This window comes from Theropithecus gelada, chromosome 7b (assembly GCF_003255815.1).
Source record: "Theropithecus gelada isolate Dixy chromosome 7b, Tgel_1.0, whole genome shotgun sequence".
Taxonomy (NCBI): domain Eukaryota; kingdom Metazoa; phylum Chordata; class Mammalia; order Primates; family Cercopithecidae; genus Theropithecus; species Theropithecus gelada.
Window position 1 is genome coordinate 73,843,210 of NC_037675.1, and position 17,430 is coordinate 73,860,639.

General features: G+C 43.9%; 1 protein-coding gene across 12 annotated transcripts in view; it reads left to right on the forward strand.

Annotated features, from left to right (window-relative positions):
* Window positions 1-17,430, forward strand: part of RGS6 (regulator of G protein signaling 6) — a 629,677-nt gene that overhangs the window by 519,162 nt on the left and 93,085 nt on the right. For all 12 annotated transcript variants that reach the window (XR_003120528.1, XM_025392585.1, XM_025392577.1 and 9 more), the window contains 5 exons: window positions 1,551-1,657; window positions 2,905-2,956; window positions 9,167-9,231; window positions 13,681-13,757; window positions 16,606-16,687. Coding sequence is in view for 11 of the 12 variants with exons in the window: in XM_025392585.1 (XP_025248370.1) it covers window positions 1,551-1,657; window positions 2,905-2,956; window positions 9,167-9,231; window positions 13,681-13,757; window positions 16,606-16,687 (383 nt within the window). In the remaining variant the exon portion in view is untranslated. The remainder of the gene's footprint in view (window positions 1-1,550; window positions 1,658-2,904; window positions 2,957-9,166; window positions 9,232-13,680; window positions 13,758-16,605; window positions 16,688-17,430) is intronic.

Consider the following 17,430-nt stretch of genomic DNA (forward strand, 5'->3'; position numbering starts at 1 on the left):
TGGACTCATGGTTCTTGAAGCTTATAGACTTTAAAAAGCAAACTGGCCAGACATGGTAGCTCATGCCTGTAATCCCAGCTCTTTGGGAGGCTGAGCTGGGAGAATTCCTTGAGCCCAGGAGTTCAAGACCAGCCTGAGAAAGATGGCAAGACCCTACCTCTACAAAAAAATGTAAAAATAAAAGAAATTAGACAGGTGTGGTGGCATGTGCCTGTGGTTCCAGCTACCTGGGAGGCTGGGGCAGAAGTATCACTTGAACCCAGGAGTTCAAGGCTGCGATGAGCTGTGATCGTGCCACTGCACTCCAGTCTTGGTGACAGAGTGAGACCTGTCTCTGAAAAAAAAAATAATAATAATAGCAAATTTGTCATCACTAAGTAAGTAAAATAAAACTCCATTCATTCTAATTCCACCAGTTACATGTATGTTTCTTTCAAAGGAGAATAGGTGGTTCTTAATAAGCAAAACATTGCATTGTATTCAACTTCTTGAAAAATTTGCAAGTAAAGCCAAAACAAACTACTTTAAAAAGTCAGAGCTCATGAAATTAATAATTGCTAGAGACTCCCTGAGCACATTAACAATTTCCATGTCCAAAAATTAGTCTTAACCTGTAACAGTACTTTTGGATTTGTGAAAGATTACTTTTTGTGGTAGAAGCATTGAGGTTTGTTATTTTTTCTTAGCTCTGCTCAGGATAAATCTAAATTCTTAACCTTTTTTTTTTAAATTTCTTAATTGAGACAGGGTCTTGCTATGTTGCTCAGGCTGTTCTCAAACTCCTAAGCTCAAGCAATCCGCCTACCTCGGCTTCCCAGAGTGCTGGGATTACAGGCCTGAGCCACTATGCCCAACCTATATTCTCAACTTCCTATGTGCATCTATTTATGGCTGGTGCTAAAGGAACAAAGGAACAGATTGATTGTGGCAAAAATATAAGTATTTCTATCAGGTTGGCCTCTCTCTGTCACTGCCCACTTCAGTGTCCCTCCTCTAATTTTCAAAGGAAGTGAGGTTTTCCTCTCTGTCCATAAGAGAAGGGTAACACGCTTCTCATCCCTGATGGGACTGTCATACTGGGGAATGCAGTGGGAGTCCTATGTCTCTATGGGTAGTGAGGCTGCATTCTTACTGCTGGGGATGATGAAACTGATATGAATCAGAGCTGCCAGCACTTATGGAGTATTTGACCTGTACCAGACACTGCTAAGAACTTCATGTGAAATATCTCACTTGGTTAAATACAGGTTCATCTATGCCAGAATTTATGCCCTTGACCCTGAAGCCAGACTTTCTTCTGAAGGTCAGGGTGGAGAGAGGTGAAGCAATGTCAGACTCTCGGAGGTGGGATTCACACAAGTCCCAGACACACAGTGGCCCTTTCCAGCCATTGGCATCTCCCCTCCTCACCCCCGCACTGAGCAAGGGCAATCATGTCATCAACACAGTCATCTGGGGGTGATGACAGTTGACTTCTGATCTCCCAGCTTAATTTTCAGCCAAATAACCTGCTTCCTAATTCCTTCTCTCTCTATGCACTGTTCTTACAGTTGAAGCAATACACTTGGGAAGCCTTATCGCTGCCCAGGGCTACATCTTTCCAATCTCGGACCATGTTCTCACCATGAAGGACGATGGTACCTTTTATCGTTTCCAGGTAAGCCTGCTGGCTCCTCCTCCTGAAGAACCTTTTCTTCTCAACATCATCTGATCTCAGCTTAGAACTACAAAGAAAACCTAGGGATATTTGAGGAAGTAACCCTCACTCCTCATCAGCACTGGGAAAGCCAAGAGAACTTTTGTCTGGACCATTGGGTGACCCACTTAGAGAATAGTAAAAGGCTGTCATTGAGAGCCTACCATGCCCTGGGCCTTAGTCCCTTTGGGCTGCTACAACAAAATACCATAAACTGGGTATCTTATAAACAAAAAAATTTTACTACTCATGGTTCTGGAGGTTGGCAAGTCCAAGACCAAGGTGCCGGCAGATTTGGTGTCTGGTGAGGGCCTGCTGTCTGGCTCATAGAAGGTACCTTCTAGCTGCATCCCCACAGGGCAGACAGGACCTGGAGCTTATATCAGGCCTCTTTTATAAGGGCACCAATCTCATCTGTGAGGGCTTCATAGGCCCCACCTCCCAATACCATCACCTTGGGGATTAGGATTTCAACATGTGAATTTGAGGGGGATGCAGACATTAAGACCATCGTAGACACTTTGTACAGATTTCCTCATTTATTCTGAAAAGCACACTTTAGGGGGTAAATATCACCCATTTTACAGATAAGAAAACTGAAGTGCTCAAAGAATTAAAGTGTCATTTAGTAAATCCAGGAGCAGCCTTAATTTGAACCTAAGTGAGCCTGATAGCACAGACCTTGATCTTTCTACTGTCTCATGCTACCTTCTCTGGAGTGAAGTTTCTATTTGCTACCTAATCACCCTCCCCACCCATTTTACATTCCTTCTCCCAGATCCTTCCCTAGAGGTAATGAGGGCAGAGGATACGGGGTTGAGTGAAGGTCTAACCAAAGGGTTTGGGAGAAGAGTTCTTCAGACTAGGTTAAAGGGAGAAAAGGAACATGGGCTTAGGTGCCCAGTAAGTAGTGCCAGCCTGACTTTTGTACTTAGACCTCTATTGTCTCAGGATAAGAATATATTTCCCTGTAAACAAAACTTCTCATTTTTGCATTTGTTTTGCTTACCTTACATTTTATTTGTCAATGCCTAGATTAAAATGTTGACTCACTTCAGCTGCATTAGAGAAGAGGAGAGCATTGTGGGGAAGCATCAGCAAGAAGGAGTTGGGGGAGAGCCTGCCATCAGGGAGGCTCCTCCCTGGATGTGGGAGGGAAGTGCAGGCATGGCACACCTATGAGCCCTGACACCCATGCTCCTTTGCAGGCTCCATACTTCTGGCCTTCGAACTGCTGGGAACCTGAAAACACTGACTATGGTGAGAACTGAAGCCACAGCCCACACTGTGTGTCACTTCTGGGTGTGCAGAAGACAAATGCTTGGTGTGGGCAACTGTGGTACATGGGCAGGAGGGTCCTTTCTGCTTAGTGCTTTCTCATATTGTTGCTTTATAACAAATTTTCTATTCCACATAACAGAAGAAGGCCCAGCTCACTGAAAGGTGTAGTCCTTGGAGGGGAAGCAGGAGAGGGAAGAAAAATCTTATCAAGGGTGGTCAGTATGTTCATCTTGGGGCCATGGAGAACCAGGATCCACAGCAACACTATGGGATGGTGACTTTTAATTGTTCTTTCCAGGGATAGGGCTTCAGGGAGGGCTGGATCAAGGGGCTACCTCTTCCTGGCCCTTTCTGTTCTCACAGACTTATCAAAACTTACTAAGAACCTTTTGGTGTTCTTGATAGTTGCAATGTAGAAAAAGGAGAGAGACCAGAGACAGGTATACAGAAGTCATCCTGGACTAGGAAAATAAAGAGTGAGTGAAGCTGGAAGTTCTCTCTCTCCAGACGGGGACCTACAAGACTTCTTCTGCCACATACTCTCAATGGAGATTATTTAATATTCCCATATGCCAGTTCTCTGCAGAAGTTATATTATCACTATGCTTAAGAGAAAGAACCTGAGGCCCAGAGAGGCCACACCCTCACACTACCACATTGTCTGAATGCTCCCTTGATTGTAAGCCTCAAGGGCAGAGGCTGGTCCAGCTTGTGCATTCTCATATCTCCAGTGCATAGCCCATGTCTGAGGCAGAGTTAGTGCTCAGTAAATATCCACTGACAGTTCTGGTTCTTTATTGAAGGTGATCAACAGACACTCACTAGAGGGAGCAGAACTCGAACTCAGATCTGAGTGGCTCCAAAACCCATGCTTCTTTCACGGTCCTGTACGTGACATGCCTGAAGGTTGTAGCAGCAGCACTGCCCCTTTGCATGCATCATTGCTGCTGACTCAGCTGCTGTGGCAGTCTGGTCTGTGGCTCTCCTGGGGACTGGGACACTCAATGAGTCCTGCAGCTTCTTTGCAGAATTGTTTAAGACAGGAAGGCAGATGCAGCTGTGATGAGCGGGAGGGAGATGTGCAGCTAGGTGGTGATCAGGGGAGCCTGTCTGGGAGACCACTGGGATAAGATACAACCTTGGAGTCACATGTTCAAGCAAGAGGAAACTGACAACAGGGAGCCAACCTGAGGATGAAATACCAGTGAGCTGTTACCTACTAAGGCTGGAGTTGTTCCATGGCCAAGTGTGGAGGACATCAGTCATGCAGAAGGGCAGGCCCTGGGGCTGTCTGCTTGGCTATCCACAGGCCACCGTGGGCCCTCTGACACTGTGCTGCACCCTGACCAATGTGATAAGTGGATCCAGGAAGGCTTCCGGCTGCAAGCGAGAGCTGCATTTGACTGCTCATGAAACTAGTGCTTCTGAGGCTGAAAAGACTGCTCATGAAAGCCCAACTTGGAATTTGAGTAATTATAGCTCAGTTCCATGCAGCAACGTGTGCCCTTGTAAATGTGAAAACCACTATTTTTCCAGGCAGTGGAGAGGGTGAGAGGATGGTAAGACCAGATACCTGGGCCCAAGTAAGATTAAAATATTTTCTTCCACAAAGCTTAGGCCATCTTATGCTGAGTACTAAAGGGCATCAGCGCCCTGTGTCTACAGATGTTCTTCATTTCATAATTTTAATTGTGCATCATGAACAGGGAGAGAAATGACAGTTTGTTTCAGGCTCTCACTAAAGAAAAATTATTTTAAATTCCTGTGCTTCAATTATGGCAAATCAGAGGGAGAAATCAAGGTTCAGGATGCAGAAGTGTTCACCAGGGGCCAGGCATGGTGGTACATACCTGTAATCCCAGGGACTCGGGAGGCTGAGATTGGAGGATCACTTGAGCCCAGGAGTTCAAGGCTGCAGTGAGCCATGATTGTGCCACTGCACTCCAGCCTGGGTGACAGAGGAAGACCCTGTCTCCAAAACAAAGAAAAACCAGTACTCCCCAGGGTTTCCAAAGCAGTTTAGTTACAAAATCAGGATATATTTACCAAGAGAGAATCCAGCACAGTGAGCCCCCAGGATCAACCAGTTCCACTAGCTGGGTGATCTTGGCAAATTACTTAACCTCTCTGTGCCTCAGAGACCTCATATTAAGATTAGAGTAGTAACAGCACTTGTCTCCTAGTGTTGTTTTGTTAGGATTAAATGAAATGCATGTAAGGTTCTCTGAGTTAATACGGGGTGGTGGTTGGTATCACTACTGGGGTGAGGTTAGTATTATTGCCACTGGGATGCTGGTTGATGTTATTATGACTGAGGTGAACCTCTCACCAGGAAGCATGTGAAACTGAAGCTAAGAATTCAATATAGTATGATTTAGACTGATGAAGTACCGGACACTTTCATTCAATCGACAAATATTTACTGGTCCCCACTCTGTCAAATTCTATGTCGGAGATTTGAATAAGTCACAGCCTTTCCCTGCAAGCATCCCAGGCTGGGAGAAGCAGCATGATGCAGGGAAGAAAGGCATGGTGAGGATCTGGCTTGAGTATTCAGAGGTTTTATGTGATGAATGATTGAGAAGGCTGAATAGCTTGGGAGGGGCAGGTTTATAAAAAGGCCCTGGCCGTCAAGGAGAGACGTTTAGAATGGAGTCAGCAGTTTGGGGAAGCTATTGTGGGTCCCCAACAATGAACACACTTTCCCAAGTTTTTTCCCAACTTGGGAAGAAATTGGTTCATCTATAAGATGGGGGTAATAACAGAACCCACCTCGTAGATTTGTTATGAGGATAAAGTAAGCGGACTGTGGGGGATCAAGCAAGCGGACTGTGGGGGATCAAGCAAGGGGACTGTGGGGGATCAAGCGAGTGGACTGTGGGGGATCAAGCTGCTACAATGGTGACCCTCTCACCAGGAAGCATGTGAAACTGAAGCTAAGAATTCAATGTAGTATGATTTAGACTGATGAAGTACCAGACACTTTCATTCAATCAACAACCATTTACTGGTCCCCACTCTGTCAAATTCTATGTTGGAGATTGAAAATCACCATTGTACTGTGGGGGATCAAGCAAGGGGACTGTGGGGGATCAAGTGAGTGGACTGTGGAGGATGAAGTAAGGGCTGTGACTTAGTCAAATAGTCCCCGATATTCAGTGGGCTCAACGGAAGCAGTAGCTGCTACAATGGTGATTTTTCCAGCACCTAAAACAATACTTGGCCCATAGGAGACACTCAGTACATTTTTGAATGAGTGACTGAGTAAATGGATTGGTGAATATCATAGAGAAAACTCTGCACTGGGCCTCAATTCTAATTCCATCTCCATCACTAACTAGCCCTTGAGTCCATCACTTCACTTCTCTGGGCCTCTAGTTTCCCCATCTGTAAATGAGGGGCCTGTACTTCATGGTTGCCAAGGTTACCTCCAGTGCTAAAATGCTGTAATTCTAAAAAGTCATCAGAGAGTATGAAGAAAATAGAGAAATAAGTGAGTTATAGGTTCCCTAGTTTAGGAGATTGAGGTACATAATGATGTTGCTAGTAAAGGCAGAAAGTACAGAAAGGGGTCAGTTTCTTCAGTACATTGAAATTCGATAAGCTCAATTTTTTTTTAAGAAATTCAATAGCACATATAATACATGAATCTGTTCCCTTTATACAATTTTTAAATATGTTCCACTTTGGTGACACATGGTGAACTTGAGATGGCAGTGGATTTGTCTAAGTGAGATATGAGATATAGGTAAGGGTGCAATGCCAGATGTAAGGACAAGGAAATATAAATTTTTTGGTAAGAAATTAAATATCCAAGAGAAACCAGCATCTGAGCTTAAGACAGTTCCTCCAGATGCCCTCTTGTAGGGCTGACTGTTGTCACCAGTAGTCACTAGAGTTGGTTGGAAGTTAGAGCAAGCCCTGGTGAGGGCACTCTGGGATGCAGACAAGCCCCAGGGAGTTCTGTGCCAAGAACAGCCACATCCCACCTTCCTTGTTGTGGTGAAAAGATTTCTTGTGTGACTTTAGGCACAGGGACATTAGCTAGTAGCGTGTGACCCTGTGACTCATGGCCATCAGGAGTGACCCCAGCTCTGCATTCCATGTATAATACCTCACTTCACAACCCCCCTGCCCCATTTTGACCCAGCTGTCCCCTTTGGACATTTCTTGGGATGACTCTGCCTGCATAAAACCCATAGTCAAATCCGGGTTAGCCTTTCCTGAGTTTTACATTTGGCAAATGCAAAATACTGTCCAGGGCAGCACTGTCAAAGCAGCTGCCACCTCCACTGACCTGCACTGCTCGAAGGTAATCAAGACCTGGCCCAGTGGGGCTGGTGACATGTCAAGCTTCCTGCCTGAGGTTGTCCCTAATTCTGCCAGGACTCCAAGAGACTGAAGGAGGTACTTTGTGATAGATCAGACACCCCTTTATCAGACCCAGTGAAGCACTATAGCTGCTTCGTTCATTGGAAAAGTTGGTAAGTAGAAAATCATTTTTAAAACGACATACGTACACCTTAAAGCACCATATGGAAAGGTAAGATATACAAAGGAACACTCATCTGACAGCCTTGTGAGGTAGGACCACAGTGTTCTCTTTGATTTTGAGCTGAATGATTTTAGTTTCTTAAATCAACCACACTCAAAATAAACTACCCTGTTTTGATGTCTTTAAAGTGCATCAAGAATGTAAAGACATTTTTGTAGTCTTTTGTACATTGGCCCCTCCTAGATTTTTATTATTTTTCTTCCTTTTTCCAGTTATCTCACCTGTATCAAATTCACCAGCGACTGTCTTAGCTGACTCTCCTTCATTAAATTGTTCCAGATCATTCAACTGAGTTTTCGTAGAAGCAACACTCTCTCTCTGCACATTAGTTTCATTGACACATGTAATATTTAGTGAACTTGTGTGATTAAAATAACAGATGTGCCTGACATAAGCAGATTTGGAAACAACCACAACTGACTCTTATGAGCACACAATTTGCCAGAAGTGTGGGCATGCCAGAGGGTAGGCTGCCAGCTTCCAGGCTCCAAAATGTCATAGGTATCAGTAAATTTTTCAGAACAAATGAATGAAGTAGGTTGATCCAGCAAAGAGTTGACTAGCGATCTCTTAGTAAAGAGATCTTGTTGTCCAACAACAAAATGATCACAGGTTCTCTCTGGCACTCCCTCTTGATCATTCTGTTGTTCATTTATTTATGCCATTCATCTACTGGTTTCCCTGGATTGTTCCACTTGGCTCTGGAGAAGGAGGAAGACATTGAAGAAGGAAAGGTAGGGAGAAGTGATGATGAAGGCCACGTTTGAGGAAGAAACAGGGAAACCACGGGCCAAAAACCTTTCCTTAGCCTGGGTTGAGAGACCTAAATTGTCTTCCCTTCCCATAGCCTTTTTACTGTACCTGGCAAGACAGGCTCTGGTGCTAGGGACAGGGATGAAAGCTGAGCAGGACATAGCCTCTGCCCTTAAAGAGACTTCAGCCTAGAGCAGGGGACAGTCTAGTAAATACAGGATTTCAGTGCAATGGAATTTAGTTCCATGGTCGAGGATGTGTAGATGCTATCTGAAACACCAACCTGGGTCTTCAAAGATTAGTAGGAGGTTGCCAGATAGACAGAGGGAAGGAGAGAAGAGAGAAAGACCTTCCACAAAAAGGACGCATATACAAAGGAATGAATCTAAAAGAGTTTGGTGGCCTCCCGGTGCCTGCATGAGGGAGAAGAAGTTGATGAGATAAGCAGTGAGCGGATCATAAAGAACATATTTGCCACCCTAATGAACCCAGCCTTATTTCTGAGGCCATTGAGGATTCAAGGCAGAGCTTTTAGGCACAGGAGTAATGTGGTCATGTTTGTGGAATATCACTCCAAGTGAAGGATGTTCAGGGTGAAGCAGAGTAAGGAGGAAGAAGGGGAGTTGTCAGGATTGGAATATGGAGGAGTCCTCATCTGATCATGACTACAAAAAGATTTCTAGAGGTCAGGGGTCATGATGTCCACTTAGAAAACATATTTTTCCCAGGGCAGTGCTGGGCACACAGCAAGGGTGGGCGGGCGGGATGGCTGGCTGGATGGATGGATGAATGGGTGAATGGATGGATAGATGGATGGATGGGCTTATAATTCCATTGTGCTGCTGGTTTTGTACATGTTGTCATTTCTTTTCTTCCCTCAGCCATCTATCTCTGTAAGAGGACAATGCAGAATAAAGCGAGGCTGGAACTGGCAGATTACGAAGCGGTAAGTATGATTATTTTCCAGGATATGAGAAGAGAGTAAAATCATATCTGTAGCTCCATCTAAGCTTATTTTTTTTCTTCTGTCCCCCTTTCATCCCTTTCAGTCAGTGGAAAGGAAGGATCTATTTCTCCTCCTTTGTTCTCATCTCCTCTGACCATCACAATAAGATTGTATTTTTACATAAATAACTCTTAAAATTCAACAATAAAAAAATAAGCAGCTCAACTTAAAAATAGGCAAATGACTTAACAGATATTTTACGAAAGAGGACACAAGGATGATAAATAAGCCCATAAAAAGATGTTCAATATTATTAGCCATTTAGGAAATGCAGATTAAATCCATGGTGAGATACCATTATATACCTATTAGAATGGCCAAAATAAAAAATACTGATGATACCAAGTGATGGTGAGGATGTTGAACTGTAACTCTCCTGCATTGCTAAGGAGATAGCAATGGTACAACCACTCTAGAAAATTGTTTGGCAGCTTCTTATAAAGTTGAACAAACACTTACCATATAACCAAGTAATCCCACTTCTATATACATACCCTAGAGAAATCAGAACTCATGTTCACACAAACACCTATAAACTAATGTTCACACAAGCTTAATCTGTGATAACCAAAAACTGAAAACAACCCAAATGCACTTTAACAGTTGAATGGTTAAGCTAACTGTGGTACATCCATACAATAGAATACTACTCTGCAGTAAAAAAGAATGAACTATTGATACACACAACCAGTTGAATGAGTACCAAGAACATTATGTTGGGTGAAAGAAACCAATCTCAAGCCAGCCATTCCATTTGTAGGACATTCTTGAAAAGATAAAACTATCATGATGAAAAGCAGATCAACGATTGCTAGGGGTTATGGATGGGGTAGGGTATTTTGGGAAGGTGATGGAACTGTTCTGTATCCTGATTGTGGTGGTGGTTGTATGAATCTATACATGTGTTAAAATTTAGATAATTGTACAGAAGGAAAAAAGTCAAATTTACTACATAATAATATTTTAAATCAAAATTTTAAATTGCATCTTTATACCCACTCCCCTCTCCTTAGTAACAGAGGCAGAATCTAAGGGTAAAATTCAATTGAGAAAGTAAGACAAGATGTATGTCACATGAGGTATCTACTTCCCAGCTTTCTTACCTTCCCCCTCTATTGTCCTTCATAAGATGGGACTTTTTTTTTTTTTTTTTTTTTTTTTTGTGACGGAGTCTCGCTCTGTTCCCCTGGCTGGAGTGCAGTGGCGCGATCTCGGCTCACTGCAAGCTCCGCCTCCCGGGTTCCTGCCATTCTCCTGCCTCAGCCTCCCAAGTAGCTGGGACTACAGGTGCCCGCCACTGCGCCCGGCTAATTTTTTTTTGTATTTTTAGTAGAGACGGGGTTTCACCGTGGTCTCGAACTCCTGACCTTGTGATCCGCCCGCCTCGGCCTCCCAAAGTGCTGGGATTACAGGCGTGAGCCACCGCGCCCGGCCCATAAGATGGGACTTCTTGCAAAAATTAGAGGCCCCACCATCAAACTTGGGTCCATTCCCATTTGACAGAGCCCAGAAACCAAAGCACTTGAAAACTCATAGATCATTTACATTTTTTTTAAACTTTTGGTTGCAAAATTTTCCCCCAAAACTGAACTTTATGTAGGTCACAGAGAATGGGAGAAATTGCCTGAACTTTCTTGTACCTTCCACTTCCCTCTCCCTGTATGTCTTCCGAAGGATGTGCTGCTGAGCCGTGAATGACTGAAGGGCCAGCAGCTGTGGGAGGAGGGGCAACATTAAGGGCAGCAGAGAATCCTTCCCTGCATAGTCCAGCATTAACAGCATCTTCAGACCCACCCACCTCCAAAACCCCTCCTGCTTTTACTGCCTCAGTCTTTCAAAATGAGTGTGAGGCCCCACTCTGCCAGGCCTTACCTCTCCTTGGTTCATGTTCCCAAGCCTACCAAGCCAGCTGGGCCATCGCTCCCCTCTCTGCAGCCCAAGTATGAATGTACATGCCATTGGGGAGCAGGACCTGTGCGTGGCCCTTCACCTCTTTGATCCCACTGGCATTGTGGACCTGTGAATGGGGTGCAGGGGGCAGAAGAGGAAGAAGCAGTGCAGCAGTTTGTCCAGAGCCTCAGGACCTGGATAAAGTTTGCATTATCAGATGATCATATGCTGGAACATTATAATCTCCCCAGATAAACTTTGGCCTGTTTGTTCTATGGCTCTGGACACGCTGGGAGCCTGGTTGTGCCCCTGTCTGCCCCAATGTCCAGCAGTCACATCAACCTCCTTCAAAAGACTGCTGTTGTACTCTTTGTGCACCCAGTGCAAGTAGCTTTGACATGATGACGTTACTTCCTTAACACAACCTCGAGGAAAGGCCCAGACTGTAGAAGCCTGGGGCCCCTCCCTCCCGTGTGTCTCTTCCCCATATTTTCAATGTTTTAGAGACAGGTCCCATACAGAAATCAGACAGCATCAACTCCTGCTGTATTTGATTCAATTTCTCTTATCTTGTCCCTTAATGTTCTGCTGTGGTATTTGTAAAGAATATGGCATTGAGGCCAGGTGTGGTGGCTCATGCCTATAATCCCCAAGGTGGGCAGATCACGAGGTCAGGAGATCGAGACCATCCTGGCTAACATGCTGAAGCCCGTCTCTACTAAAAATACAAAAAATTAGCCAGGCGTGGCGGCACACGCCTGTAGTCCTAGCTACTCAGGAGGCTGAGGCAGGAGAATCCCTTGAACCTGGGAGGCGGAGGTTGTGAGCCAAGATCACGCCACTGCACTGCAGCCTGGGCAACAGAGCAAGACTCCATCTCAAAAAAAAAAAAAAAACAAGGAATATGGCATTGAGATGTGCTCTCAGGTTGAAGTTCTGCACAAAAATGATTCAAAACCAAAACATTTTGCTTCCAGAATGCAATAATTTTTTATAAATTTTCTGATTACATGTTCTTTTTATAAAAACAAAAATTCAAACAGCAAAGAAAGGAGAGAATATAACCCGTGACTTCCCCCCACCTAAGTTTTTTCTATGCATACATTTTTTTCTTTACAAAACTATATTAGAATCATACCATAAACATTATTGTGGCAGCTGCTTCTCTTTCCCCAGTCATTATACTGTAGGTATCTCGGGGTCCTTACCATGTCAGTAACTATCATCTACATTACTGTGTTTAATGGCTGCCTAGAATTCTATACTACGACTGTGTCACAGTTGATTGACATTGAGGCACTACCAATTTTGCTTCCTGTGAGCAGTGGAAGAGTCAAAAAGACAGTTTTTTAGAACTACTTGTGCACCAAGCCTAGGTAATAACTGTGAGCTCATGTGTGGTACTCTCCAACTGAAGCTCCTTTTATATTAATAATCCATTAATGAGGGTAATCAATTAGTGTTGGCATGAGCTCTATGAAAATACATAGCATAATATGGGCTCCAGCCTTGCATTCATCAGAATTAGGAGGATCATTAGGGTGCCTGTCAAACTCCCCTCCTCACCGCCCATCCTCTTGTTCTATTAGGTAACTCTACAGACTTAGAGAAAATACTTTTATTTTTCTCTAATGCCAACCCTCAGTGACTTTTCTTTCTGTTTTTGGCTTTTTCTTTCATGAACATCACAAACATAGACACTCTCTTTGGGCCACTTTTTTCTTTTAGACGGAGTTTCACTCTTGTTGCCCAGGCTGAGTGCAGTGGCCGGATCTCGGCTCACTGCAACCTCCCCGCCTCCCAGGTTCAAATGATTCTCCTCTCTCAGTCTCCCAAGTAGCTGGGATTACAGGCACCTGCCACTACGCTGAACTAATTTTTATAATTTTAGTAGAGACGGGGTTTCACCTTCAACGTTGACCAGGCTGGTCTCGAACTCATGACCTCAGGTGATCCACCTGCTTCGGCCTTCCAAAGTGCTGGGATTACAGGTGTGAGCCACCGCCTCAGCCACTTTTGAATCCTGACATTAGAAAAAGCGTGAAAGTCGGGTCCCCTTGGTTCTCCTTTTCTGTGACCTTCCCAGCTCCCCACTGGAAGACGAGTCCTGAGAAATCCAGCCTTGGTTTTGTGCCTAGAGATACCAACAGGTGGCAAAGACTCGTTGTTAATTCCCCAGTAGCCACAGACAATTTTCCCTATTTTCAGCAACCTTTGAAACAAGTGCTGTGTGAGTTGCATTCTTGTAAAACACATAAGAAGAGAGGAATCAGGTGAACCACAGAGACCTCAGACTTAATGGGTGTGTAAATGAATATTAATAGTTCAGCTCTGTATATCAGGGTCTGGTGCAAAGTCAAATTGGATACATGTCCAGGGGATTTAAAGCTATTCTGTTGGAAGTAACCAGAATGGATGGCTGCCTTATAATAAGCATAGGTGTCGATGTGCTAATTTACGATGATTAATGCCTTCTTGTTGATTTTCATTTCTCATTAGGAAAACTTAGCAAGACTCCAGAGGGCCTTTGCAAGGAAGTGGGAATTCATCTTTATGCAAGCAGAAGCACAAGTAAAGTAGGTGAACTTAATAGAGACCATTTCAGAGAGGAAAAGACTCTGGAATTTGGAAATGGTGTGAAGGTGCGATTGTCAAAGTGAAGTTTCCAGAGGGCGTTAGTATTTCTAGTCTGGCATGAGGGCAACTGAGTAGAAATTAAGGTCAGGATGGATAAGTTTCACCTTCATAACGAATGCTACTGTAAAACAATTTCAGAAATGTGTGTTTCTGCTGACAAGGGAGATCCTCCCAAAGGTAGAACTCTGGTTATAAGAAGGTGTATCTATTTCCCCAAGAGATTTCCAGTTATTTTCTGTGCTCAAAGGCTGAAAGCCCGTTTTACCTGTTGGACTGGAGATTTTGTCTTCATAGGAAAACAGGTTGGAGTTTTAGGAAGAACAACAAGTAGCCCGTGTCGTCTTCTCCCTGACAGGAGAGGAGTTAGAACCAATAGAAAAATAAGGCACAGAAGTCAGACAGTTGGAGTCCAAAATATCAGATTATTACATTAATTAAAAGCAAGAGTAAGGCTGGGCACAGTGGCTAATGCCTGTAATCCCAGCACTTTGGGAAGCTGAGGCAGGTGAATCACCTGAGGTCGGGAGATGGAGACCAGCCTGACCAACATGGTGAAACCCCATCTCTACTAAAAATACAGAATTAGCTAGGCATGGTGATACATCCCTGTAATCCCAGCTACTCAGGAGGCTGAGACAGGAGAATTGCTTGAACCAGGGAGGTGGAGGTTGCGGTGAGTTGAGATTATGCCACTGCATTCCAGCCTGGGCAATAAAAGCAAAACTCCATCTCAAAACAAAACAAAACAAAAACAAAAAAACAAGATTATAAGGCATGACATTGGATATGTGGCCACAAGTGCAAATTAAACCTGCCCTTCCTGGACAAAGGTGTGTATCTATAGGCCTCCTCTCCCCAGCGTCTCCACCCCACCCCACCAGGGCAGAGGTGACCCCTGTAAGTTTTCTGCACGCAGAGAGCAGCTATTCTGAGCACAGGCTGACCCAGATGGGGGCCCAGAGAGGGAGAGTTTGAACTTTCTCAATTTCTTCTTTCAAGTCTACCAATTAGTTAAGTCATTTTTCCTCCCCAAAGGACAAGAGATGAAAGGAAGAAAATAGTTGGAAGGGTTTTTCCCAGAATTTTTTCTCCTGGATACATAGTGGACATTTCTTCCTCTCTAAGGAAACATGAGGAATGGGTACTCTGCATTCCCTACCCCACAAACATGGTTGTCAACCAGATCCATTTAATTCTGGGAAACAGAATGATTGGATCTGGATCTCCCCTGTCCTTCCCAGGGGTGATGTCTAGGTTAGCCAGGATGGTTAACAGGAGAAGTAGGACAGGAGCAGGAAAGGGATGCTGAGCTGGGAGACTAGGACTATGTTTCCTCTGGGTACCACTTGCATGTGAGCAGCCGCTGAGTCTTCAGAGCAACCCTCTCACATTCCTGAGTGGCGTTGCAGCCCATGGCCTGGAGCCGGGTCTCAGGCTGTGTGGGTGTAGACTCATCACAGCTATGGTCACAGTTGGAAGTGACCTGAGGCCATCCGGTGTAGTGGCCTGTACACTGCCATTGTTGTGACCCTCCCCCGACAGACTCTGCCTTTCTCCTGTCCATGATGCCAGCCACCTCCTGACCACCCAGCAGCCCCCGGGGTAGGTGGGTACCAGGCATTGGGTGCCCCCGAAGAGGTGAAGGTGGGAGAGTAGGTGAGATGGAGGCTGAGATTCAACTGGACTAAGGCGGAATTGCGCCTGTGTACTCAGAAGCCACTGGAAAGCAAAGAGGAATGCTAATTCTTCCAGAATCAAACAGCATCACAAGTTATAAACAGAGGGGAAATTGTTACTTCATAAATATATGCTATTTCTCGATTAACTTTTTTGATTAACTCTGTGATTACATTATAATTGTGGGCCACCTAAGTACACAGTAATTATCACAAAAATCACAGGGTGATTATGGGTTTATTTCAGTCCAGTAAACTAAAGGGTTCCCAAGAGAGCCGAGAACCAGGAGTTACATGGCAATTAATCTGAGTTGCTTTTTACTTGAAGAAATAAAATGAAGTAATACATGCTTTTTTAAAAAAAAAAAAAAAAGAAGAAGAAGAAAGAAAAAGAAAAAACCTCTTATCTATGCTGCAGATCAGAACAATAAGTCTTTGTCACCTGCAATTTCCCTCTTGCAATTTGTGCCTCCCCCAGCTGAGGCAGGGATATTTGCCTCCTGGATCTTGTCTCATGCGAGGGTTATTATTCTGCCTTTAGAAAGCCAGATGGTGTAAGTGACTTATAAAACACTTAATTGCAGCATTTTAAAGACATTTCTTTCTACTGATTCTAAATCTAAAGCAAACTTTCAAATTTGAACATGGAACACTGGTGAGACAGTGGTTATATTCCATCTTATAATGTGTATATGCAGTATTCTTTTTGATGAGGGGGCATATCAATGGATAATTCAGTTTTTAATAATCCAAATCTTAATACTTCAGATGAACAGCTGCATTCTTATTCCTCCCTTAGGCCACCATGTTCATTACACATATATGGCAATCTGTAATCTAGCCTAAAACAAGTTGTCTTACCATGTGTGGAATTTCGGGGGTTTTCAGGGAGGGGAATTATACACCCCTATTTCACAGCTCTGCAGAGAGCAGGCACCATGCGGGTACCAATGGTCTTGTGTTCACTTAGCTCCTAGAAACAGGAGCAAATGCTGGAGCAAGTGTCAGCAGGGAAAACAGAATACAGAGCAGGAGCAAATGCTGGAGCAAGTGTCAGCAGGGAAAACAGAATACAGAGCCTCTTATTTCCTTCCTCTCTTTACTCTTTCAGGATTGACCGGAAAAAGGACAAGACAGAAAGGAAAATTTTGGATAGTCAAGAACGAGCCTTTTGGGATGTCCACAGGCCTGTGGTGAGAAAGCTCTACTCAGTTCTCTAGATTTTTTTTCTTAATTTTTCATTTTTATCTCTATGAGGAAAAGACCCTCTTTAGCCACCAGGTGTCTCATTCTTAAGAAAATCGCCGAGCTTTGTGGAACTGGTTTTGCCATTCATTTATATAATCTCAGTAAATTTCCTGGAATATATGTAAATTCCACCTTTTAAAAAATTATTCATTCATGAAAATATGGAATTGCAAAAAGAGAAGCTATGGGAATTCCACCAAAAGACCTTTCGGTCCCAAAGGCTTACATTCCCCAAATTAACAATTTCCATTTCCACTGCTATTCAACTCTAAATCTTAAACTATTCTCTGTCGAATACAGTTAATTCTTGTTATCCATGGCAGCTATGTTCTATAAAGTCTTTGCAAACACTGAACTAGCGCACATTGAAGCATCACTCCCATGGGAACTACCAGGCTAGGTCCCTGTGAGCCTGTGGCCACAACATTTTTATCGGCTGATCAATACATAACCTTTTAAATGTGTTTCTGTGTAAAGACACCTTACGTAATATATATCATTGATGCATTAACATTAAACTCATGGACAACAGCACTATTGTTCATGCCTGCACAAAGCTTCGCTAACACGTTTATTTCCTCCTAAGGCACATTAGACTCTTGCTTGGGAATGGTGGACAGCACTTCAGCACTGTCCTTGGGGCCATCTTAAACAGCAAAATCAGCAACAAAAAGCACAAAAATGCAGA